A 27,167-nucleotide genomic window follows, 5' to 3' on the forward strand; every position below is an offset into this window, starting at 1 on the left:
GCATGGTTTGATGGGATATTGGGAAGAAATTCCCCAGTGTGAGGGTGGGGAGGCCCTGGCACAGGGTGCCCAGAGCAGCTGTGGCTGCCCCTGGACTCCTGGAAGTGTCCAAGGCCAGGCTGGACAGGGCTTGGAGCAGCCTGGGATGGTGGAAGGTGTCCCTGCCCATGGCAGGGGGTGGAATGAGATGAGATTTAAGGTTCCTTCCAACTCAAACCATTCTGTGATTCTCTTGACCCTCTGAGGTGAGACTGATCTGGCATCATCAGCCAGATCAGAAATGAGAAAGCAGGTAACAAACAGCCTGTCTGAGGTAAGAACATGCAAAACACGGCAGAAAAAGGGCCAACAGATAACTGTGAGGATTCCAGGAACCATCCCACCTTCTGTGTTCTGAATGATCCGTTCCACCAGGACCGGGTACTTGGTGATGCGCTGGGTGACCAGGAGGATGCACTCCTGAACACCCAGCCTCCTCACGATGGAGCAGTTCCCTATTTTCTAGAAAACAAGACAAATTTGTCACATCCCCTGTGTATGGTGCTCTTCTAACTCCCTCTCCATTCACATGCTTTCTGCCCTAAAACACTTCTGCACATTAGACATGGCACCATGAAATTATCTGCACTCTTCTATTAAAGCAAAACTCCTCACAGCATTCAAAAAATTGCCTTTATCACAGGAAAATATCTTAGGTATTGTTTTCAACTACTGTTAACTAAATGTGAAGTCAATCAGGGAAACTTCCAAATCTGAACTGACTGCCTGTTGCTAATTTTGTAACAGGGTCAGACCTTAAATACACAGAGAAGTTCTGTGGTTTTAAAACCTGACCCAACTACCTATCAGTCAAATTAGATCAATAATGAAGAAATTTAGTGTTTATTTTACCACTGCATGCTCCACAATAGCCTAACCTACAGAAACACATTTCTGTTTTGAAAGGAAGGACTGTAAAGCACCAGTTAATCTGACTGCAGGTACAGCACACACCTGGCAGCAGGAGAACACTACCAAGATCTTTCTCTACCAGGACTAAAGCCACATGTTTTAAAACTCTGATCACTGATTTAGCTCCTTGGAAGTGAAGGCATTCTCATTTTCAAGGCGCCTGGCTAAGATGAGCTGTAAGTACAGAGCTATGCTGGAAAGTTCACACAGTATCACTTACTGGTGACTGGAAAATGAGAATATTTAGGCCTCTGCAAAGCCATCTGAGATTCAGGTTACAGCTTACACTTGGGCCGTGTCTCTTCAGCCTTTCCTATTAACTGCACGTTAGAGTGTGCAGCAAACCACCCTGAAGGCAATCCTCTGGGTTTGGAAAGATGATGGTGTGAGCAAAACCAGACTAAGAGTCCCTGCTTTTCCTACAGCAGCTCATCAGCAGCATTTATCATTGATTTAATTTATTAACAAACCAATTTACACTGATGGCCACACAGCAGGACAGAGCCTTGAATAGAACAAATACTTTATTCCCCAGTCCTAGATGCTCTCAAGAGCCTGCCTCAAATGTAACACTTACTAATTGTGGTTTTGTCTCCAAATAGCTCAAAAGATCCAAAATACAAGAAGCTCATAACCCAAATAATGAGAATATGCCTCTGACCCTGCTCATTCACATTTGAGAGATCTTCAAGTATAAAATAAAGCCCAAAGCAGTGAAGTATATTTTACATAGTCAGAATGGGAGATTTCTGGTTACTTTTTACCTTTATTAAGTTTTGAAACTTCTTATTGCTTTGGAGCAGGTCTTTGTAATGGCTAACAGCTTCATTGTGTCCACAGCAGAACACACCATATTTTTCTTTCATTCTCTCCCCATTTTCACCTGAAAACTAATTGGAAATAGAAGAATGAAAAACATGAATCATTCAGAGTAAACCTACCTCCACTATAAGCCCCAGGTTTAACGTGGTTTCTGAGACATTTTTCCTGTATTTCAATTTCTTCTGTACCAGAAATGAGATTTATGCAGTGTGACATGTGAGGGCTTGGAATACCACAAGATAACCAAATATTATATGATGGTTGTAATTATGAGAATTTTTTTAAAGGATTTCTGGACCTCTTCACTTAAAAAGTCTGTGAACTGTAAAAGTTGAAGGAAAAAGAAAATATGGTAATGATATATGATAGAAATTGTTGCATCCACTCCATGCCAGCATGGTGCTAAAGCTGCCATGAGCTCAAAGGATCTTGACTATATTTTTAAAAGATCAGAACAAAGAAGTTTGGTTTTATGTGAAGGAGAGCCAAGTTTGGAATGGACACCAAGAATATGTTATTTTACTCTTGGAACAGATGAAAAATAGAACCAAACAAGTCACATATCCCACAGCGTGTATATGTGCATGCCCAAAGAACATTTAATGACCATTTCATGTTATTTGTGACTAGGTATATTCCTGGGAGTCATGCTTCCATATTAACTGGGAACAGAACCATAAACCCAGGATGAAATTAATCTTTGCATCACACAACTTTACCCTCACAGGTAGCTTTTAAAAAGCTTTATAGTGCCAACATCATTGGTAGGATTTAATTCACACCTGTTTTACCAAGAGGTCTCCAATATTCTGGATTATATAATTTCGGTCACTGCCTTCTTCCAAGGATTCTTTTCGTCTCTCCTTCAGCTGGAGCAGGAACTGCCCGTGCATCTCCAGCAGCTCATCCACACAGGGAAAGAGCTTGTTGATGACTGCATTTGAGAACTGCAGCTCCTCTCTCATGGCTTTGGAGTACACCTTCAGCATTATTTTCAGTGTCCTAACATGGTGCATTTCAGTCTGCATTAGTTCTGGGCAAGGGGAAGCACAGAAATAAAATCACAAGTCATTTATGTGCTGTGCAGTGAGCACTGAGACATAAGACCAGGCTCTGAAAGCCACGATCATCCCCTTCACTACAGTCTTTGCATCACTCATGTGAAGCTCTTAAATTTGCCTTGCTAATATCCCAAACCAGCAGCAACTGACCCTACTTATTTAAGGACATCTCCCAGTGGCAGTTGAGCTGTTCCCTCATTGTACAGCTGGGCTTTGCCACTTACAGAGCCCTACTGAAACCCACGGGATGCTTAAAGGCATTCACACAAGGAATTACACACATTAATGCAGGTAACAGACTCAAAAACCATCATTCAGTTTTAGCTTTCAAGCACAAGTCAAAATGGGAACCAACAAAAACGATTTCTGCTTTGTTTCACAACAGTGGCACTATGAAATAGAAGAAGTTTTAAGAATAACAAGTGCTCTTACCATAAATGACATCTTGCCTTTTTATAATGTCTTTCCTTTGCCTTTTTGCATAAGGCTGTTCCACTGCAACACTCCAAGACTCTGCCTCAAACTCATGAGCATCTGTTTCAATTTCACTCCGGAGGGACACAGAATATGCATCTAGACCAAAAGCACATTCAATTTCAATTATTAAAATTGCTTCTCACCATATCCCTCTTTACCATCAGTGACAACAACAAAAGCAAAAACACCTTGATGCTGCTTTCAAACCCGTGGGAGAAGCTGTATTGCAATCCTGAAAAGCACAGAAATTCCATACCTTCCAGAAAAATGGAGTCTGCTGTTGAAGGTGCAAGCGAGACAACGTCATCTGAAGTCTGCTTAAATTTTATAAAGCCTGAATCCCCTTCATCCATGTCTCCTGAAATTAGCCTAAATGGCCAAAGAAATTAGACCAGAACAATTAAAATTTTAAAAAAAAATCCAACTTCTTTAACAAACATCTTTCCTAAACTATAGTGCAATTATCTTACAATAAATAAATATCACTGTGCTCTTTAAACAGTTAGATCAATTTAGCAACTCCAACGCTGAAATACTGCAGTTTAATTAGAGCAGCATGAGCAAAGCTTGTAACTTCTGGTATGACAGTTTACAAGGACATCACCTGGTGACAAGCCACAGCCAGTTCAGAGTACAAAGGGCACTTTCACTGGGAAGGGAGCATAACTGGGGCACATCAAAAGCAAATAGCTACTTAAAACAGCAGATAGCCTTGAGTTTGCCTACTATTTTAATGAAGGCATTCAGCAATTTAAAACACTGCTGCCTCCTACACCAGCCAGCACCAGCCCAACCTAGACGAGATCACTGAATTTCACAGCAGTTCTCAAGACAAATGCGTCCATGTAAACCATAATCTAGACAGAAACACTCAAATACTGCACTATTTTATACAGTATCTTTTGTGACACAGGACAGAGGGACTAAAGACAGAAGAAAAAAAAAGGAAAATAAAATGCATTGTTCAGGGAAAAAACTTTCAGAATTAAAAGCTCAGTGAAACTTTTGAGCTTGAAAACACGACGTGAGTTCTCGTTTTATTTTGCACACTGTGGGGGGGACGGAGGGGGGCAGCTGAAGCCAGTGGGTTTGAAGAGAAGCATTTTACTCACCCAAATTTATTAACAGCTCCAGCAGTGTTCAGAGAAGGCTGGGAATGTCCTCTTTGGGCGATAGTCATCCCGAGGTTCCGGGACAGTGCTGGGGTGCCATCCGGTCCCAGGAGAAGACTTCGGGGCTGCTCCTTCAGAGAAGTGGCTAAAGAGGCAAAAATGGAATTGGTACTCAGAAAATGAGGCGTGCACTGCAGCTCGCCTGCTCTCAGCCCTCGCTCGGAATGCGGCCGGAGAACTGACAGGATCTTGGATGTGAGGAGCTCATTGTCCAAAAAAACATTCTCATTCCATTTTCTTGAAAAGGAACCACAAAAAGACAGCTCGGGGTGAGCTGGAATTGCATTGCTTCTGCCGCTGCTTTTTGAATTTGTATTCCCCATGCTCACCACTGGCTGCCCTCAGACCTGGCACAGTAAAGTGGCCCCAGAGATGCTCTGTTTTTATACTACCTGTGATCCTTCTAGAAATGTAAAGCTGCCACTTAACTTACTGTATTGGCTAAATCAGCAGGTCTGAAGTGCAGGAAATTGGTCCCTACTGTGCCCATTTAGTGTGGAAATTGCAAAGTATCTTCTCTTTTAGTAAAACACCAGAACCTACACACAATTATTCACACCCCACCGTATAAGGGCACAGAACATTTCATGGCAAACAAGAAAAATCAGAGATCACAGAAAAAAACCCACAAGTTCTTTGCGATGCTTATTGCCCACAGTGATTTATATCTGCATGCACACACACTGCACATAATAGATACCAGAGCTAAATTTAATTTTAATACTGCAGCTTTTTAATGCTTTTTAAATCTAGACAGACTGTGAACTGGAAAGATATTTGAAACTTTAATCACTATTACACAATACATGGAAGCCTGTAATAGACTTATAAAAAATGGATACAATTATTTAGTACTAATGTCTGTAATAAATGATAAGGAACGGGAGACAAAATACATCCTTTTAAAAAAGGAACTTCAGGGAAGTCAAAGATGAAAACTCAGCCAGACAATCTTTAGAATTGATCCCTGACAAGGTTTGTAGCTGCCCTTTTTCAAAGAGCTTTTAAGGACATGGGAGTGGGATCTCAGGGATCCCTGAACCCCAGGCTCTGTCACTGCAGGGACAGACCCAGCTCCTCTCCCAGTCCCATGTCCAGAGGGCTGCTCCAGGACCAGGGGGCTGCTGCTTTAGCAATTCAAGGGGGCCATCAGTTCCCAGATAAGGCTTATGCATCACTTTTCTAGTAAAAACATTGGTGTCCACCCAGCCCTAAAAGTTCCCCTTTTTCAGCCCACCCTCCTCAGTGTACCTTCACTAATAATTCTCTCTCCCACTTCTGCCTTGCTCAATGAAGCACAGTTAAATCAAGGTATTTGTGGCTCTTGTCATGAAACAGGTTTTTCCACATTTTTTCATATCCCGTGCTCTATACATGCTTGTCTCTCATTTCATCTTCATTGACAGAAGAATTGTTTTGGGGCCACAAGGGAGGTGTCATCAATGACATTTAATAGAAATTATATCACCATATCTTTTCCTGCTGGAAATACCTTTCCCAAAACCTGTTTGGGTTAGAAACCTCCTGGCTACACACACAGTACACTGTCAGTCTACAACAAACTGGGTAAACTGAGTCCCTTCCACCCACTCCAAGCCCCAAAAGGAGACAAATTAAATATCTGAAAGATCTGCCCATTCAGATTTCTTAAACAAAGGCTTAATAACCCTGTGTTTCCATTTGGGGAAGTACTGAAATTATTTGTCCTCAAGTTCTCTTTCTGTGCTCCACAAGCCAGGAACAAAGTTCAGTTACACAAGGATAGGCAAGACTTAAAAATCTCCACAGGCAAAACAAGGGGAGAGGGATAGGGACACACAACACAGTTTATATCTCTCTTAAAATGAATTTTTCTTTTATATTGAGACAGTATCTTTAGAGTTTTTTGCCAGGCACTGCAGTCTGCAGGGTTATGCTGTGGCTAACAACATACAATGTCCAGGCTATTAGCTGTTCCTTTAATTTCCAGCTTCTGCTTTTGACTAAGGAAAATGAGTACTGACTGCCTAGCAGAGTCTGCACGGCCCACAAGCCATTTTCTGAGTTCAATTAGCACTGTCTGCACACTGCTGTGCCCCACATCGATCGCTGCTCCCCTCACACAGACCAGCCCTACAGACAACTTCTCCTATTTTCATTAGCCCTTGCTTCCTATTTTAGTCTCTGCACTTTCTCCTAAATGCACAGACCCATTCTGGGTAATGCAAACAGCCACTTATCTCCTTATAACAATTATCCCCTGTGCTGCCTCTTGGGAAGAATCATTTCATGAAGAGGACACCTTGAAATGCAAATGGTACCTGAAAACACCTGAAACACCCAAAGTGATGCTCAGACATCCAAGTCAGCTGTGTTTCACACTCACCTGTTCTGTTAATGCAGACCTTGTAACATCTTGTAAAATTAAAATTACACTTAATACACCCATGACTGGGATGGTCTTTTCCAGGAGCAAAAAAAGATATTTCAAAGCCTATGCTGCACTACAGATGTTCTTTCTTCTTGTTCTTTTTTCCTCCCAGATCCTTTTTCCTCACTTTGTTTCAACAAAGATTTATGTTCAGACCATTAGTGCTAGCTTGTCTTAGAGATTTCTAGCAACCACTAGCTGCAGGCAAGTTTTAAATAGACAATTATGAAAATCTGATGTAAAACAAAGTTCACAGTTCTAGTCTTTTCAGAGGCCAGAGAATAGACAATCAATGAAAAACGAGCTTATTGATCCCTTTTCACCATGATATTTTGAGGTTACACAGCAAGAAGGTATAAAGAAAAATAAAAAGATAAAAAGATAAAAACACACAGGAGATTGCTAGGAGCCTCTAAGCCATTCCCAATAGAAAAAAAAATGAAACCATCTTATTAAAAGAGACCTTCTCTATACTTCAATAACACACCATGTATAGCCTTTAAAACATATTAAAGAAAAAAAATGCAATCGAACAGATAAGCCTTGAGCACAGAAATCATTCTTTAGTACAAACCTGGGGAAATGCACTGGGGCGAACTTTGTGGAGATCCAGAAGGTCTGTGCTGCAAATCTTTCTGCTATAAGAAAAAATACAATATTCTTACACATCCAGACCAAACTTTCAGCCCAAAATGAATCAGATTTTTCCCTATCCTATAGTATTAACTGTAAGTGAAGATGTTCACTGAGAATATAAAAGATTTAACACAATAACAGGTTTGATTTTTTCATGTGCCAGACGAATGACATATAGACATTAAGACTTTGTATTAAATTCCACAAAGTATAAATCAGGCTGAAATAGAACCAAAACTGAAACTACAGCTGAATTAAAGCTGTGATAATTTATGAAACAAAAGCAACTCCTTCATGTTGACAGTCTTCACTTTGCTGTTGTTTAGTTCCTAGCAATACTGACTAAACTAATCCAGCCACTTTCAACCAAAATTCAGAATGTCCATTTCAAGTTGCATCTTTGGTAATCCTTGCTAAACTTCATCCTTCTTGCAACACTAGGATATTAAAAACCATTGAGATACAAGTCATCAAAGATGCAAAGAAATTATTAAATAATACAGGCTGCAACAAATGGCTTTGGGGGAGCTTCCCTTTGGGGTTCCCATTCCTGACTGAATTCTTCACCCCATTTTGTGCCACCACTCCCTCCCTGCTCTCTTCAGGAGTGGTTTGTCAGGGCTGATTCAACCATGAGGTTTTGGGTAGTGGTGAAGAGCGGAAATGAAAGCACCAGAGCAAGTGAATTTTTTGGTTTGAACGGAAAATTCACAATGCCCTGAGATGTTTAAAATTATATATCAAAACCCCCACAAGAACATTTCTGCCCTCAGAAGAGTTACATTCTATATCACCAAAGGCTGAACACACTTCCTCTAACCTCTAATTGCTCAGGTCTGAGCTGCTCTGCTCTCTCTTTTCCCCCTCACAGTACTCCCTAATCTACTATCAGTCTCTGAACTCATCAGCACTTGCAGGTTAAAACAAACTAAAACTCCCTCAAGTATTATTAGTTATAAGGGGGAGGAAATGATTTTCAAAACCAATACCAGAACAAAAAAACCCAACAGATAGACATCTATGTGAAACAACCTGAGACCTTACATGCAGTCACAGGCACCACAGTGACAGGGATAAAAAATGAACAGTATAGCAAGACCAAGTTCATCAAGTTCCCAAATAAAATCACTTATTCTGCATTTTCCAGCTTAGAAATAATATGCAACTGTTATGACCAAATTCCCCTCCACCCCTCATGCTCTTCCATCAGCTTTGAGATGGCAAAACGTTCAAAGGAACCATATAATTAAATTATATTCCCCAAAAAAGTGATAAGTTTGAGCACTCTTGGGGTTAGTCACAGTTCTGGGACAAAAGCTAAGTAATTCACAGTATAGCAATAAAACATTTCACTTTATTTTCCCTCCACACATTATCATTAATTACTATAATAACAAGTTAATAACTACTTGATGCCTCAAAGATGTAGGGCAAGATTCTGTACCGATGTAAATTAAACCACTCGCATACATTAAACTTATTATGTCAAGCCTTGTTATTATAAAAGAAGAACAAATGGTAAAGCCCACCTTGGGTCTGATACTGCTGCATTCAGTCAGCAAACTCCTGCAGTTCTTGTGGACATTCACTGCACAATCTGAAATGCACACATACAAAAAGAGTCTAAATTATTCTTTTCTGTCTAGGGAAAGGAAAAACAGCACACAAAGGATCATAAGTGCAGAGGAAGCTCAGCACTCAGGTGCTGTGGCAATCATCCTTGTTGTGCTTGATTTTATCCCAAACCCTCGAGTTCTTTCAGTAAGACTGCACCACTGAGTGCAATTCACACATGCAAGAACCAAGAGCCACTCTGGAATGCACCAGCAGTTTTCTGCCCAACCTCCACCCAGTGGAGCACAGCTTTCCTCGTCTTTGCAAAGGCCATTTCCACGTCTCTCCATGCAAAACTGATACCAATCAAGGGGGCAGCAATTCTTTGGCTCCACAGGAATAGCTGCCTTTCTGCACAGACTGTTGCTGGGAGCTGCAGTAACTACAGTAAATTAAAGATCAAAACACTCTCCAGAATCATCAGAGCATTACCAGCACCACAGCATTACCACCCTTCCAGCTGCACAAAGGATTTGTTCCCAGATACAGGAACCAAAGCAGCCCTTTCACCCAAAAGCCATAAAACTATTAATAGTATAATAAAATCCAGTCTCTTTTTCCTCCCGATAACCACTTATTGAGAAAACAGGAGGGGAACTGATAGTGCCAAATATTTTCTGCAGCCTTTCTGCCCATCTATAAAACAGAATCCTTCATCAAAAGGAAAGCAGGGCACCAACAACTCAGTAAAGGACACCAGGATTTGCCTTTTGCCAGACATGCCTGTTAAAAGAGAAATAGAACAAAACCGGAAAGATGAACACCATGTCTGCTAGAGAAATGCCAGTTTATGTTTAAAGCACAGAGGAAAAACTATTTAAGATCTATTCAGAACCACCCCCGCCTGGTGACAGGACTGGGGATCTGCTTTAAGGCTCCTGGCTAATCTAGAGAGATGCTCACTTGTGTTTTCCATAATTTCAGCAAAAGCCAGAGAACAGGACCAAAATACTTACTTGGCTTTAAACACAAGTTAATAAAGATATAAAAACAAGACTGAAAGACTGAGTGCACAGACCTGCAAGATGCTCACATGTTATACAACTTCCCCAAGTGTGGAAAAAGAAGTGCAGAGTTCTGCTCCCAAGTGCCTGCCACACAAAAAAAAAAAACCTCCACAAAATCTATCACCTCCCACGACTTCTCTTATTTGGGATATTCCTATCACTACCACACCCCACGCCACAAACCAAAAGACACCACATCTAATTTCAAATGTATGTGCCTCTGCAAATGCATGAGAAAAATGTATCAAAATTATAACTTATTAAAACTGTGTAGAGAATAACAAATACATTCATTATTTCAGCAATGATAAGGCCTCCACCTACCACGAGGGAACCAAGAGCTTGTTAAAAGACATGCCTCAACAACAAACAAGGAGTTGACAATGGAAATCCCTTTTCTCCAGAGACAAAGAAACAAACTGTAGGACAAAAATCACCGCACAAAAGGAAATAGAGAAAATTCTCCATGACGTCAGGCTGGGTTGGCTTCAAGTCCTGCTCACAGATGGGTTCCCTTCAGGGCAGAACAGGCAGCCCTAATGTTCCTACAGCCACTGCCTTCCCCCCACAGTCCTGAAATCCACATAACTCATCTAAAATCTGTAATATAGTGATCTAGAAACACCAACTTTCAACTAGATATTCATATTCCCTGACACCCATTTTCAGTGACTACATTCAGTAATTATTTTCCTATCAATGATTAGTAGGACCAATTCCACTTGAAAAGCTTGGGTTCCTCGTTAAGGTAACAGTAAAAGGGATCTCACTTAAAAATGTATTTCAATTTTAAAATCATGCCCTTGCTCTGTTAAAGATAACAGCTTGTGGCACTCTCAGTAGGCATTTTTCACTTAATCAGCTGACATATCTAATAGTGCTGTGTATGACTTCCCTCCGCTGCTGAAAGGTTCTTTACACAACAGTGGAGAACATACTAGAAAACAGGAAAATGCTACAGAAAAGCTGCAGCTTAATCCAAGGACCTGATTCTCTGTGAGACTATTTGAAATGCATTTACTTAATGATTTCAAAGTGGCATTATTTCTGCCCACATAAGAGAAATCTAAAACCTGCCAGAAGACTGTTTTATAAGCATACTTCATTTTATAAAACATGTTCCAGCTTCCTCTATTCACCACTTTTGCAGTGCTGAAGGAAGGCCACTATAATTCAGGATGAGAAGGAGCTTTTGAATATTAGTGACTGTGGTTTCCTTCTTATGCATGTAAGATTTCTGCATTTATTCTTATTACTCTGCATTCTTATTAAGTCTCTCTGAAAATGAGAACTGCAGGGGTGAAAAATCAGCTGAAAAAAGAGAAGAATGAGGGACATGAGGGACAGGGAACAGCAAAGAAGGGACAGGAACCTGCACACATGGAGGTTGATGTTTAAGAGCAGAGATATACATGAAGGGTTGTTTACAGGTGTAGAGAAATACTGGATTTCTATCTTTTCCAGTCATCCAGAGTAAAGCAGCATCACTAAACTCAAACTGACAAAAAAATATTTTCGCATTTATCATCAGTAACATTTGGTCTAATTCAGTTCAAGAATTTGGGGAGGTCCAAAAACAAAAAGAATAACAAAGGACAGTTATGTCAGCAAGGTCCTCTCAAACTGGAGAGGCACAGAAGATATTCCTGAGAAAGGCAGAGATAAAAACTCAGAGGACCGCACCCAGGCTCTTCCTTCTCTTCTCCTCCCTCAATCACTCACTGAACAGCAAGAAGATTAATTTGGCAGGGAAAAACAGACCCTCCAAAGGATTTCATCTTGATAGAGGACTATGCAGAAAAGCTGCAGCTCTGGTGAGCGCTGACAACACCAAAGTGCCAACACACTGAGAAGGTCCAAGGGTCCTCAACTAGATGGGGACAAGAACACCACTACTACAGCTGAGGGTACCAGAGCAACTAAACCACACAGTGTCGAAACTGAGCAAATCCACCATGGTTGTTCCTGGGCTTTAATCATCAGGTTTGGAATTAAGGCAGAGAATTTTGGGAGCATCACATTATCCCAGATCTTCTTACTACAGGGACTGTCACTCACTTGAAACATTTTGCAGGGGCCTGTGCCAAAGATGACCTAATGAGTGACTAAAGCAAGGACCTCAACCAGCAAAGAAATATTTAAGACTAAAAGGCTCATAAACATCAGAAAAGATTCTGTTCATGACTGAGGGCAATGAATTTACTATCTGGTATTATAAAAAACTTCCCTTATTAATGAAATGTTTTCCCAATGGCTCACAGAAAGTAATTTACAACCAAGCAGCATTTTATTGGACAGCACATTACAACACCCAAAAGCATCACCCTGTTCACAGTATGAGAGGGCAACAAACCTGGCTGGAAAGGGACAGGCAAAGACATTTTTTCCCCCAGCTGGAATACCTACCAGGGGATCAGACGCTGCCAATGTCCTATAAATGTCTTCCAGAATTGGATTCCAGGACAAATCTATGACTCACCAGACATTATGAGCACTATGACCCTGACCTTTGGTCTGGAACGGTACTGCAAATAAAATAACTCTTAAAAGGCCATTTGCAAACAACAACTCACAGACAAAAATGTTGCGATTAATCTAAAATTTAACTACTGACTTCCTTTATCTCAAAGATATTTTTTGTTTAATTTTTAAATGACAGATTTAAAAAAACACTTTAAAGCAGCTGAATTCAAACAGCGACAAATTTTAATAGTGGTTCTAATCATACAAGGAGCTCAAGGATATATTCACCACCTATGAAATCCAACCAGCTGAAGAGAGCCAAGGACAAAATAGCTTCCTTGTGAAATTAGTAATTTTAATATTTTTTTTCCTGTTTTCAACTGTCCAATGCTTCGGGGATCGAAGAGAATCTCTTCCCTCCTTCCTCACCCTTACACCACACAGGGAACTCCTCCCACTTGAAGTGACAAAGGAAACAACCCTCATGAGGGTTCATATCATATGAGCACTTAACACTGAACATAAACTCTGCATTTATACACAGAGATGCACAAAACAATGGCCAAGAAACATTTCAAACCACCACAGCATTCCAGAAAAAGCAGAGTGACTGTGATAAAACTTCTCAGGAAAGAGGAGGAGTTTCAGTGGAACACAAGGAAGCTTCTGTATTGGGTAAATTCAGGTCAGGTATCTTGAGGAACTCAGAGCAGATTTAACTTTGTCCTAGTGGCTCCAGTAGTCGGTGTTTACTTGTTTTCTCACTTGTCTAATTACGCAGAGGCAGAAACCAAAAACTGGAAGGGTGCAGGGAGATGAGATACTTCACATTCTGAAATAGAGACAGTCCATGCCAGAGAGCAACAGCACTAAATTATCAAGTTTCAGCCTCCCTCTTAAGAGCATTCCTCTTTGTCTCCAAAACAACCTATAATTACTTGCTCACTGTATCTGGTTTTATTGTCAAAATATCAGTTGGAAGAAGCACACAGAAGGGTTGTGTGATTCTCAGTAGTGCAAATTCTGGCAGCCACAGGGCTTTCTTTAGGCACAGAAACACACAAACAACTGATAGTTCTGGTTTTTCAACAATGCCAAGTAAAATCTGCATGTTATCCTAAAAGAAAAAGAGGAGTCCCAAATCTCTCACACTAACCCTTCCCCCAGTCTACGATACAGAACTGAAGCAGCAACTATGACAATCATAAAAGGTATTTAAAATATTTCATAGGTAAACAGTAGGTGGAACTACAACATACAATGTCTGATGGCTCCTGTTTGAGAGCCATGTTTCACGGGTTTCTTTTATTTTATCATGCCAAAGAGAAACTATTACTTCTATAAATTTAAACAAAAAGGGCCAAATAAAAAAGCCTCCCATAAAACTCTCTTAAGAGAGGAGTGTGAAAAGGAACTAAGAAGCAGCCCTTTTTACTCTTGATGACACACCAAATCCTCAAATAATATTCAGAAATTATGCTTATTTATTAGAGCAGCAAAACCAAATATAGTACCAGAAACATTCAGAAAGGTGTTTGTTCGAATCACTGCCTGTTTCCCTGCTCCTCCTCCAAAATCCATCACCACTCCTAGCTCCTGCTGGCGTCTCCTTTCAGCACACACAAGCTAAGCTGATACCATCTCCCGCTCCTCTCCCGAAGGAGCCAGAGCCGTGGAACATTTAAAATGGGTCAGTCTCCGCAATTGCGGACAAACGGAACTTTTCACCACTTTTTCCCTAACGCATTTAAGGTTTCTTCATGCACATCCCAGACTTTTCTCTCTGCTGCAGCACCAGTACATAGAATGTGTACAATAAGCGAGAGGAGGAGGTGCGGGACTTAATGATCACAAGGATGCTCAGACACAAGCTGCGGCATAAAGAGCTGGTCTCACACAGGTTTCAGCCGCTCGCCTCCCTACCGCACACAGCAACATTTATCACTCCTTCCGCAGCCCTTGAAAGAGCTTTCTATTGTAAACACTGCATCTTTCAACCTGCGTCCCGTCCCGCAGCTGAAGCCCTGAGCTGCAAATGGCGGGACGGCTGTAAACCTGAGGGACTAGGGCAAAACGAAGATCAACCCGCTGCCCCTTGGAGCCCCTTGGAGCCCTCTGAGCCCCCGCTACCCGCACAGGGACCAGGGCCGGGCGGTCTCCGCGCCGCGGCCCCAGGGACGGGATGCCAGTGCTCGGGGGCTCGCTAAGGCCGGGGGGAGCGGAGCCAGGGGCCGGCGGGCGCGCTGACAGCCCGGTCTCTTACCGGACTCCCCGGGGAGCCGCCGGTTCCCTCTCGGTCCCGGGAGCCGCCGCCACAGCAACAGGAAACGTCCCCGTGTCCCGGAAGGGAAAATGGGGACGAGGGTGCGCCTGCGCGCCGCGGTACGGCCGGGCAGGGTCCCGGCCCCTCAGGGACAGCGACACGGACACCATTAGCCCGCGCTTTGCCCGCAGGGAGAGCGCAGGAGCACCCGCAGCCCGCATGTTCCTCTCAGCGAGGGCGCACGGACACCTTTAACCCTTCACTTTTTCCTCAAGGAAGGCACTGGCCACTCATATTCCGCTCTTATCCCTCAGGGAGGGCATGAGCATCCTTAGCCCACAAGCTTCTCTGAAGGGGGGCACGTAGACATCCGTAGTCCGTGTTTTCCCTTCAGGGACGCCATGAGCCCCGGCAGCCCGTGCCCGCTCCCCAGGGAGAGCACACGGCCACCTCAGCCTGCTCCTTCCCTCGGGAAGAGCACACCCAGCCCTGACCCACGCTTTGCCCTCAGGGAGGGCACTCTGCTACCCTCAGTCTGCGTTTTCCTTCGTGAAGGGTACGGCTACACACAGCTTCCGCCTTCCTTCAGGGAGGGCACTCCTCAGGGTGGAGCGGCACTCTTCTACGCCATCGTTTGACCCCCTCGCTCGCCTCATGGAGGAGACAACCACTCTAGCTGCTCCTGCCCCTCAGGAAGAGCAGAGCCTCTCATAGCTCTCGCTGTCCCCTCAGGGAGGGCACATGTCCCCCGTGACCTGCCCTTTTCCCTCAGAGAGGGCCCATGGCGACCCATAGCCTGCTACTTTCTCCTGCAGGGAGAGCACCAGGGCCCCCAACACAGATCTCACTCACAGAGAGCATGAGCATTCCTCGCCTGTGATTGATCCCCATGGAGGGCACACAACCATCCATTGCCTGCTCCTTCCTACTGCAGGGAGGGCATGGCCACCCATGGCCTGGGAAGGGCACAATGTGCATGTCCCCCTCAGGGACACCACGAGCATCCTCAGCCTGCACTTTTCCCCTCAGGGAGGGCACACGGCTGCCCAGAACCCACAATTTCTCTGAGGAAAGACACGTGCCCCCCGAACCAGCATCTCCTCCTCAGGGAGGGCACATGGCCACCGTTAGCCCACACTTTCCTCTCAGAGAGGGCATACGGTTCCTCCCAGACTAAAGAGGCCCCTAATGGATGGGATGTGGCACCCCAATGACAGCTGCTGCATGGAACTTCATGTGTGTTTGCACATCACCTCGGATTTGAAATACAGAATTTTTTTATTAAAAGCCCAGTGAGATCCCAACATCCCAACATGCTGAAGTGTTTGTGAACACCTTGCCAAGGCAAGGCTGCAATGCATGGAGGGTTAGCAAGTGAAGGCTTCCCTATCTGCCCCTCAACAGTGAGTACCTGCCCAGGCCTTTGTCAGTGACCCCTGCACAGAAAAATGACAAGAGCAAAGGGGAATTATCTTCCCCAGCAAGAGATCCATACACTGATTCATAGAACCAAACTGCCTGCTGGAAAAAACACCTTTTCCCTGACACCAATAAGGCTTGATGTACTAGCACAGGGCTACTGGACTACTCAGTGCAGGCAGGAAAACTGGGAAGAGCTCACCACCCAACCTCCCCTCCCAATTTCACTCTGAGGATTTACAATACTGATCTAAAGTTTGGCATACTTTAAATCACACATATTCTACCTGCCTGTTGAGCCTGAAAACACAGCACAGACAAGTACAAAACAAACTTCCCTCTCAAAATCCACCCTGCAGCTTTCCCATTCTGCTTTGAAAGAACCTGCCACTGTTTGGGCTGGAGATATGATGAAATCTTGCCATGGGGCCAGTGTGATCTCTGATTTCCACACTGCCACCTGTTTAATCGATTTTATTTTTATCTTTGTCTCAATAGTTGCAAGCTTTTCCAAAATGTTCCCTTTTGTGCTGCTTCTCTACAAGACTGAGTACATTGAGGTCCCAGTTGTTTATTGGGGCCTGTCAGCACTACAGAGAAATGATCATTACATAAAGCGGTTTGGGGGTAAACAGCTGGCTGTCACTTGGTGACTGATTAATCCTTAGGCACTTCAAACTTTGTGCTTTGCTGTAATATAAAAGTAAAGCATTGCAGATTGCCCAACTGCAGCTGTCATGGTGAGAACGTGCTGTGCTTGTGCGGCCTCAGGGCACCACCACAAAAATCAGTGCAAAATCTGGCACAGCAGCCAGTTCAAAGACTCTGTAGCTTAGAGCTAAGGTTTGGATTGCAAAGAAGAGAAGAGTACCAGCTGTCTAATCCTGTGTAATTCTCTAATAGCAAAAGATTTCTTGCTGAATGTGTCTCGGGTTGATTACTGTCCTTATGCATTTGTCAGCCCAAGTATACAAGATTGTGAGGTTTTATCAGGGAATGGAAGGAGCAGCATTTGGAGATGTTCTAGATCTAGGTAGTACTGCCCAGACACAAAAAGAAAGTGAAAAGCAGAAAAGGAGAAGCACTGAGAATAGGATGTACTTTGGTTTCCTTTTCTAAGCCCTCTTGAGCTGGCTAAGACAGCTCTGTGTCAGGACACTCAGCCCAGTCAGTTTTTTCTCTGCAACCAGCACTGCAGCCACTTTCACATTTGCTTCAGATCCTGCTCCACTGGCTCAGAACCACCTTAACCCACAGCCCAATGCAGCCACTCTGGTTTTGCCTCTGTTTATTTGGACTCCTGTCAGTAATAGTTTCTTCCAAGTGGGACTCCCAGTCCATTTATCACTGTCATCAGCTTACAGCAGCCAAACCTCCTTATCCCCCCCAAAACAGAAGATTTTTGGCACTGTGCCTCTCTACAGAAATGCAAAGTTCCAGATTGCCTGCTGTTTTTCAGATTTCTCAGGACTCTGTGTGGGCTGTGAACAGAAATTTCAGGACAGAAAATCAAGTAATTCCTCCTTATCATAAGCCAAAACTATCCTTCACCTATTAGCTTATTCGTACTGCCTTGGGAATCCAAAAGTAAAACCTTGCAGGCACAAGGGCCAAGTAAAAGGTGAATTTCACACCAAATTTCAGGTCTAAACCAAAAGCTATTCTGGCCTCTCCTTGGCCGTGGGTGGAGGATGTTTGCCTAATATACTGCAGAAATCCGGGTCCTCTCCCTTTCTCGTTATGAGAAAGCAAATGGTTTTCCAAACCTCTTTCACAATGCGCCTTAAATAAATCCTGGAGACCAGTTGTTACAGCAACCAGTTAGAGATCAGCCAGTGCACTGAAGCAGCCAGCAAGGGTCAGCCTAGGACAGGTGGACAGTCCAGCACAGCCTGTATTGTTCAGGAAGGTTCATTAAACTGAGCACCTTCTCTTGAAAAAGAGGAGTTTGTCTGAAGCCTGCCAAACTTTGGTTGCAGCTATAGGTTTCCTTGGAAGAGGATGGTCAATCTGGCACCCCTGTGGTGGCCTGGGCTCTGTCCTTCCCATGAAGTAATAGAGATTGACTGTCAACTAAAGACGTAGAAGACCCACCTCTACCCCACTGCTTAAGCTCAGGGGAAGCAATCCTCCTTCCATCTGTATTCCACAGTATATCCCTGGCTTGCCTCCATGGCACAGCCTGCTTGGAGAGCTCTCCTCCTGTCAGGGCTTCCCTGGAACTCATCTAATTCCTGTTGCATAAACTCTGGAAGCATGTTTATAAGAGAGGATTAATTTAGGCACAGAACCTTCTCCACCCGTGATAGCAAAGGCTCAAGAGGAGCTTTCTCATTTCCAGGTGAACAATAAACCTAGAGACTCACAGCTCATAGTTTACGTAAAGGCAGAGTTTGGGTGGCCACTCTTGTCGAGATCCCTGTGACTGCAATCATTCCTCTCTGTTTTTCATCCCTACCAGGCTCCTAACTGCTTATCTCTGAATATCTACTCTCGACACACAGCACAGCCTTCTCCGCAGGGAGACTCTGTGTCGTGTGGGGTGAGGACCCATGGGAGGAATCAGTGGGAGAAACTAACGGGTTACCATGTACCAGGCTATCTGAGCTGCCCACTTCCTTCACAGCTCACACACATTTCTAGCAGAACAATGTTTTTTTTGTTCTGATTTAAATGCAGAATTCCTCCTGCTGTTAGTATCTCTAATAAGGAGAGCTCTCACTCTCCAGCTCATCACAGTCATGGAAGTCACCAGACCTTTTTTGGCTACTGGACAGTGAAAACCTCAGGCTTGCAATTGTTTTCCCATCCTTCCTCCCTTTTCAGCTTATCCCCTTCTTTAACCACCATGTTTTCCTGTCTTTTCCACGAGCCCGTTTTGCCTCGGACCACGTGGTGGTGCTGCAGTTAAAAATACCACGGAGACAGCAACAGCAGCACCTGACCAGCGATGGGCCGAGGGCTGGCCGGGGGCCAAGGCACAGGGATGGTCAAATGTGAGTTCACGAGGAGAGAACAAGAGGCGCAGCCAAATAGCCTCACATCCTGGCAGCAGCCACGGCTCAGGCTGAGCTGACAGAGCTGCTCATACTTCTGAAAAGTAGGCCTGCTGCTCTGGCTTCCTGGTGGCCCCAGAGCTTGCTGCTCCAGAGCTCTATCAGGGACTACTCAGACCACACACTGCTCCGAGCTGCAGTAACGGGAGCTGCTGATATCAACTACCAGCTCAGCAGCAGCTTGCAAAGGTTTCAGCCCAGCATCATCCAAATATAGGCACTGTCAGGCCATCAGCTGTCACACCACAAGTCCCAGTCCAGCTCTCACCACACACAGGCCATTAATTTTAACAGACATCTCAGAACCCTGCCCAATTGTCCAGCCTCAGTTCAAGGCACTGCAAAGGGAACATTGCAAAACAAGCTGTGCTGCTTTGCCACCTGTGTTAGCCTGGGCAGCCAAGAGCCAAAGGAGATGTCACAGAGTCCCAAACACAAAACAGTGCCTCAGCCACCTTGGAGATTTTCTCCTGAATGTTCACAAGACAGAACACAGATTCCTCATGGAAGGGCTGGGAAATAAGGTGAAAGTTACCGTAACTCATGTCCAGTCCCTGTGTATTTATGATGGACAAGCCAAGCTGAGCTACACTCTCAATTCAACAGCTAGCTCCAGATCACAGATGTCCATAGGGTTGTCCAGAGGAGAATCACTCACACTAAATGCTCTCAAAGCTCCCAAGATCATACAGAGCATAGCTCAGTGCTCATGGATATCAAGGACTGTCTGTATCCTCACAGGTTCAGGTATTTTTGTAAAGCAGCGTACAGGACTGCAAACACAGCATCTGGCTGGGAGATTCCTCATACAGGAATGTCAAGGCACAACTCTGCCTCCTCCCATAATATTTAGGTTCTCTCTAAATATCCGTAAAGTTCTTATTCAGCTCCCTGCATCCTACTTTTTGCTGGGAAAAATGCCCACTAATAGCCAGCTCTGTGCCCCTTTTAAATTTCCCTCCATGTACCCTGAAGGGAAAATATATTTCTCAACACAAATGTCTGAGGGCAATCAGTCCCTTTATGCCCCAGAGAGGTTTTACTGACCTTAAGAGCCTCTGAGAGAGTGGGTACTGCTTGAGGGTACAGGGTGGAGAAAGAGAGCAATCATTTCATTTCCAGAAAATATCTTCTGCCCACAGACAATCCCTTGGGAATGAAAACATTCTTCAGTGCCCTGAGTACCTGCCCCAAAGAGGAGGGACAGGGTTTGTCAGCCAAAGCCATGCCACAGTGGATGCAGTGGGAGCACAGAGGCCCATGTATTCTGGCACTGCTTAGAGCTGAAAAGCAACAGTCTCACCCATGCACGTCCTGGGAGGCAACACTTGACTTTCTGTTAGTTAATAAAGTTTTGGATGCTCTAGAAATCCCTGTGCCCATGCACAGGGCAGATGCTGAGCTGAGACATCACTGCAGCTATGAAAAACAGCCTATAAGATCCAGCTACACTCAGACAGTTGGTACATTTATTCAAGCAAAGCAGAACTTCATGATAAAAAAAAATTAGCGTAAGAGAAGTTGACCTAGAACCTTCCTTGGGGGAAGGGGGCTGGAAATGGTCAAGTGGCCAAAGAAAAAGAGGATAAATTATTGCCAGACACAATTCAGAGATCATTTAGACTATTTGGAGAAACAACCAAGCCAGGCCAAGCAGAGTGGTGGGGTAGAGTTGATCCAGGCAGAGAAGTGAAGCAATCCAGGGGGCTGGTTTAGGCAGGAGAATGGCCTGAGCTGGAGGGCAGGCAGGGAGTGCAGGCTGGGGCAGAGCCAGGCAGTGACAACCATACTCACTCAGGCACTGAAGACCACTTTTATTCCCAAGAGGTTTGGCACACAGCGAGCAGCTGGTGCAACTGGAGAAAACCCCTGGCACGAGCTGGTGCCCATTGATATCTTTACACCTCTCTTTTGTGTCCTTTGTCTCCTTCTCTCTCTCCTTGAGCTGCTCTTTGTTCTTACCCTGGAAGGAGAGAAGAACACAGCTCAGTCACAGGCCTCGCACTGCCCACACATTTCCTTCCCCACTGCTGCCCATGAGCAGAGAGCTGGTGGGCAGCAGGTACAGTGGAATGGCAGTGCTTTTCCCAAACTCCTTCCCAAGGCTTGGGCCAGTCCCTCTAGTCTAAGTCCATTTGTGATGAAGGGGGGGACACAGTTGTCTCTCCCTCTGCAGGCTCCTCCTGCCACAATGAGCAATACAGGCAGTCACCCAGCCAAGACACTCTTCTTGCTGTGCACAACAGTGCCAAGACAGCGTAAGAGCATCCAGAACATGCCCTGGAGCAAGGAGGGCTGGAATTCACTCAGTCCCACACACTATTACTACTTTAGGGGTCACAGTGCATCTGCTGACCAACATAGAGGCCTCAGCCATCCAAAAGCAATCCAGCTAATCCAGTTCCCTACGGTCAGATCCTCTTTTCTACCTGAAGAATTTAACAATTCCTTCCACAAATTCAACATCTCTCTCTCACCTTATCCTTCTGCCAGGATCCAGTGACTCGGCTCCGCAGGGAACTCAGACGTCGCATCACTTTTGTGCCTTTCTCTGCTTTATCACTCTTCCCACTGTCCTCATTTCTGAAAGGAGACCAAAATATCTTTAAAAAGGGGAAATTCACTGCCCAAGCCCAACTTAGGGAGATCACTGATGAAGTTCATTGAAGCATTACTTTAGGACCCCAAGTGTGAGCTTTCCATCTCCTGGAGGACCTGGTTTGGCATCAGCCATGTCATTTATTAATGACACTTGCAATAAGGAGCTGAACTTTCAAACTACGTGTGCAGGTTTTGTTCAGTGCCACACTCCTGGCTGAACCCCTGCAGATACCAGTGTCCTGCACACAGGATTAGCGGGGCACTAGAGCTTAGATGGAGGGGACTGGAAATCAATCTGCTCTCACAACACAAAGTGTGTGTCACCCGCTGTCTCACTTACTCATTAGACAGGAACTCAAACCAAGTGAGGTTCTGCTGGGAAGAATCACTGCCTTCTTGCACACAAGCTCTCTGCTTCACCCTGGGCAGGGAAAAGGCATCAGACACAGCAAAGAACACAAGACCAGAACTTTTGGATCAGCTGAAACTTTTATTTTCTAGATGGGGCAAGCACATTTTTAAAGTTACTGAGGAGACACACAAAATGCCCCTTCTCTTTGCAACTCCACCCTGGTTTCACTGGAATAAATCGGTGATTCTGGTACCCTGGGTATTTGCCCCTTAAGGGACCAAGAGTCCTATGCCAGGTGTGTCTTAGGCAGACCTGTGACCTCCCCACACATTCCTGTCCCAGACACACTTACCCATGGTAATGTTTCAGCTCCTGAAGTACCTTCTGGACAATTAACCTACCAATGACGGGGCAAGAGAAAAGCAAGGGATTAGAAAATATCCTTGCACAGACATTCTGCACTCCACATAGCCTCAGATGCTGGCTTATGACCAACTGGTCAGTTGTGCTGAAGCAGAGTGGGATCACCTTTGCTGTTCCATCCCCAGTAGCTCAGATACACTCAAGTATCTCCTGCAACTCAAACCAGCCAGGACTGACAATACCTACACATGGTCTGGGGATACGTGGTCCTTCTCCAGCATCTCCAGAGCAGGGGGTTCCACACCTGGAACACAAAATGCTCTCAGCAGGGATCCTGGTTTGCCTTTGCAGAGCACCACCTTGCAATCTGTGCAACTGGACCCTGTTAATCGTGCTGGGCTCCCACTCTTTCTTGACTGATGAGGAGGAAATTCCAGGAGCAGTTAGGGAAGGAGATTCTGCTCTACATTTCTGTGAGGGAAATGAAGGCTACATCACTTTTCTGCTATCCCTTCCCTCCCCAGTCTGTATATTTGCTGCTTGCAGTAGAGTAGGAGCTGGTGCTACCCCAGAGCCCTTCCCCATGACAGCCAGCCTCCCCTCCGCTTCGCAGGCTCCACTTCCCACTACATTTTTCTCTGGTGCAATCCTCACAGGTGGGACTTGAGTAGGGAGTGACCAATGCACTGGCCACAGGGAGGTTATGTGGCAATGTGTCACGGGGGATGGGTATGTCTGAGCTGAGACTGCACTGCTAACCAGGGCCAGACTCAGAACCAGCTTGGCTTTGCATTTCAGGAGCTCCTGGGACTGTGTGGAATGGAAAGCAGAGACTGTCCATGCTTCTGGAGGCTACAGCTCCAGTTTTTTATCTTCTTAATAGTACCTTGAACCCATTTAATGGCATAAAGTCTACACCAACCTTCCGCAGCTGGAAGACAAGTGTTGAAACTGTGAGGTGTCTGGGGGGAGGCAATGGTCTCACAGGCTGATGGGACAGACTTGGACCTCAGTCTCTTGCCATTGGTGACATGCTTCTGGAGAAGTAAAAAGTCATGGAAATCTTTGGTGCTTTGTGCACAGAAGCCTCTATCACAGCTGACTCCTCACCCTTTCCCTCTTGTTTTGTCTGGGTTATGATGCAGGACACCATTAGGCCCAGCTGTTTTGCTGGCTCCAGGAAGGCTGGAGAAAGTGACACTTGTGCCTGAAATCTTCTTAGGCAGTTCACACTTTTACTGGACATGTACCACCATGATGCAATTGTCCTTTTAATATTAATTGAGTCTAAAGGTATTCCCCAGAGCAAAGCAGTGTGTAAGGGGTGTGTGTGACACTGCTGTCTTCAACTACCTGACAGAGGATTAAAGAGAACATAGGGCCAGACTCTTCTTAGAGCTGCAGTGACAGGACAAGAGGCAACAGGCACAAGGGAAGGGAAATTCGAGCTAAATATATGGGAAAAGAGGGTTGTGCTACAGGCAGCTCCCAGGACCTTTATCCCACAAGATGGGGCAGTTTATCTGAAAAAGCCCATCCTTTCTGAGATTCCTCCTGGTTCCATGCTGGCATTGAAGGAGTCCAGCCTGCAGCTGACATGTGACAAGCTGTGTATGCTGCTTTCTGCCCCCCCAGCTTGTCCTGTTGCCCCCATGCCCAGCCCTCCACACTCACCACCTCCTGCAAGCTGGGGCTGGCCACCAGGTCTGGGCACAGAGGCTCTATCTCCACTTTGATCACTGTGCCACCGTGGCTGCTGCTCCAGGCTCCCCGTTCCCCTTTGGGCAGCTGAAGGGACACACGAGGCTGGAGGCAGGACTGGCTCCTCTTCTCCACATCATCCTGCTCTGGGTCACTGCCCAATTCTGTGACATCCAGGCTGAACCTAATCAGGGGACAGGAAGAAGCCTCAGAGCAGACCTGAGCACAGCTGGCACACTGTGCCTGGAATGGCACAGCCCTTGCAATGGCCCTGGCTGGGTGGTCCTAACAAGCTCATGCAACTGGGACAAGGAGGCTCCCCACAGCAGGCACGTGGGAAAGGAAATGACAGGAAGCCTCAGCCTGGACACCAAGTCCTGAGCCTGTTAAAAACAGCTTTTCTGGCTGCCACCAGTGAGTCCCCAGCTCCCTGGTCACCCGGGATGTTTAGTGCTGGCTGGCTCACACTGATCTCTTAGCAACCCCTGAGACTGTGCAGCCACCCTGGAAACAGCCTGTCCTGCCTGCCCCAGGGCTGCTGCCCTGTCAGCTGCCATCCAGGAACGTCCCTCTGGGCATTTAGAAGTGGCAGGTGATTTGTTTATCTCATCACCACTGTGGCATCATGCCATAATTCCTGCTCCCACCAGGGCCCAGCTTTGAGGAAGGAAAAAAAATTATTTTCTAGGAAATGAGGGGTGGGCGAGCTCCCCCAGCACCCCAGTGTGCTGCACACCAAGTGTTGCAGTGACAACACAGAAGCAAAATGATGGATTCTCAGTGGAAAATCTTAGTCTCTGCATGGGTTCTGTCTGCAGATCACTGTCACTTCATTCCTGCTGCCAGAGGCAAGATTCAGGAAGCGTTTGCTTAGGGAACAGTGGGGTGTATTCCCCTTCCCTGGCCTCCTGCTCACACGTGCTTCATCACCCAGCGAGGGGACAGAACGTGTCCCTGACACTACAGCCACGCTGTGCCACCGTTACTCATGTGCCTGTTACAGCATAAACTGTGAATGATCCATAGCACATGGGACAACAATAGGTCTGAGAACCAAAGTCTGAGCTTGAAAAAGGTCTGCCAAGATTTCAGGCTGAGGTAATTTTAGGGTACCGTATAAGGAGGAGAGATAAAAATAGTCCTTGCTGGCTTGCACCTAAATCCCAGTCAGCTGGGAGATCAATACTTTTGTCAGCAGGGAAAGCATTCCTGGAGGAACCTGGAGCTCTAGGCATTCATGTGGCAGGAGCAGAGGATGGCAGCAATGCCAGGCCTGACTCTACTCCAGCCAGAGCTCAGCACCGTGCTACAAACACAACGTCCTCTGCAGCCACATGGAGGGCAGAGGGCTGGAGGACAGCACAGTGCTTTCAGACACAGGCCCTCCCAAGCCAACTCACAGACAAGAAGAAAAAGGATTTGACAGAGCTCTCTTAATCCTTCTTTCATGGAAAAAATTCCCTTTGAGCCAGAGGATGGAGGTCATCGGGGCAACTGATGCTGTTCAAGATTCCCTCTGGACAAAAAGAGAGATCCTCTTCCCGGCCCCAACACCAGGAAAAGAGGGTCTTCCTACTTCCAAGGAGACATTAAAGCCTCTTGCTTCCCTAGTGCTTCCTTTTCCACATCCCACCCCACATGAGCATGGGTGTCCAGCTGCTCTGGCAGATGCCAACAGGGAAAGGAGACCACCCAGCAGGATCTGGATCTGCAGGCAGCGTGATGTTCACACCTCCATTGCATTGTGTACATCAAATATCACTCAAATCTCACTCGTACCTGCGCCTGCAGTCCACGGGTGACAGAGGGCTCTCCCAGCTATGCCTCCGGGATGTGGACATAGATCTCACCAGCGTGGGGAAGGAGTCCTGGGCCTCCTGCAGGTCCAGCTCATTGTCTGCCTCTGCAGGATGCTCAGAAGTGCTGGTACCATCATCTGGAATGGCTGCACAGGAGCACAGGTGGCCTTTGTTCAGAAAATGACAGTCAGCCTCGCCGTAATGTACCGAGCAGGAAATGGGATTGGAAAAAGCAACATCCACAGACAGTTTGTTCAGAGCCCTTGGCCTCTCTTCCAATGAGCGATGGGCAGACACAGTGTGGGATCCTTGTTCTGGCTGTGCTGCCATGTCTGGTGCTGTTTTGGCAGACGGCAGGCTCAGGAGTCCCAGATCTCTGTAATACTCTGTGCCGTGGAGAGCAGAGTCTGAGAGGAGATCCTCCGTGCTGCTGTGCAAGTCTGCTGCTGGCACATCCAGCTCTGTGGAAGATGAGTCCTCCTGCAAAGGCAGCACAAATCCCGTCTGAGAGACTTACACCAGCCCTGCAAAGGGGACACCTCCTGTGCAGAAACTGGAGTGCAGAGCAGGGCCACACTTGCAAGTGACTTTCCAATAGTCACCTTCCCCTGCTGTCTCTCACATCAACATAACCTTGTATTCCTTGACAATCTGGATCAGTTCCACTTTCCCCCATTCCTACTCCACCACAAATCCCTCAGAATATGGTGCTGACCACCCAGTTTGCTGGCCCTGGCCTCTGCCTTGCACCGTGGTAGCAGCAGGAAAGAGGACACTTGCCTTCTCTTCAGCCATGCTTGTGCAGAAGGAATCATCCTCAGCAATCAGGGATGGGAGGAAGCTTTTGGGGGTGGGATACTCCAAGGGAGGGCTGTGGTGGTCAGTGAATTCCCGTAAGCACGGCTTGCAGTCAGACCCTGCAAGACAGAGAAGGTCTCAGCAGGTAATGAGACATCTGGGAGGGATGGGGAACCAGCTGCACACCCACAGGCAACATCAG

The 27,167-nt window shown here is 45.7% G+C and overlaps 1 protein-coding gene across 10 annotated transcripts in view; it reads right to left on the minus strand.

Moving 5' to 3' along the window:
* ARHGEF18 (Rho/Rac guanine nucleotide exchange factor 18) overlaps positions 1-27,167 on the minus strand; it is a 50,396-nt gene that overhangs the window by 16,183 nt on the left and 7,046 nt on the right. For 3 of the 10 annotated variants that reach the window (XM_086862752.1, XM_023942994.2, XM_023942992.2), the window contains exons 2-18: positions 26,948-27,084; positions 26,148-26,647; positions 24,342-24,552; positions 23,590-23,704; positions 22,914-22,971; positions 22,657-22,701; positions 22,293-22,373; positions 21,829-21,934; positions 21,146-21,314; positions 9,059-9,126; positions 7,468-7,531; positions 4,424-4,568; positions 3,568-3,680; positions 3,267-3,407; positions 2,556-2,806; positions 1,716-1,841; positions 384-501 (exon numbers count right to left, since the gene is read on the minus strand). In XM_086862752.1, the coding sequence (XP_086718878.1) occupies positions 384-501; positions 1,716-1,841; positions 2,556-2,806; positions 3,267-3,407; positions 3,568-3,680; positions 4,424-4,568; positions 7,468-7,531; positions 9,059-9,126; positions 21,146-21,314; positions 21,829-21,934; positions 22,293-22,373; positions 22,657-22,701; positions 22,914-22,971; positions 23,590-23,704; positions 24,342-24,552; positions 26,148-26,647; positions 26,948-26,962 (2,326 nt within the window). In that variant the 5' untranslated portion in view covers positions 26,963-27,084. Of the gene's footprint in view, positions 1-383; positions 502-1,715; positions 1,842-2,555; positions 2,807-3,266; positions 3,408-3,567; positions 3,681-4,423; positions 4,569-7,467; positions 7,532-9,058; positions 9,127-14,876; positions 15,464-21,145; positions 21,315-21,828; positions 21,935-22,292; positions 22,374-22,656; positions 22,702-22,913; positions 22,972-23,589; positions 23,705-24,341; positions 24,553-26,147; positions 26,648-26,947; positions 27,085-27,167 lie in introns of those variants that run through there. The other 7 variants (XM_086862753.1, XM_023942993.2, XM_086862756.1 and 4 more) reach the window with 5 other exon arrangements.

The sequence above is a fragment of the Cyanistes caeruleus genome, chromosome 25, assembly GCF_971803275.1.
Source record: "Cyanistes caeruleus chromosome 25, bCyaCae1.hap1.1, whole genome shotgun sequence".
Lineage (NCBI taxonomy): Eukaryota > Metazoa > Chordata > Aves > Passeriformes > Paridae > Cyanistes > Cyanistes caeruleus.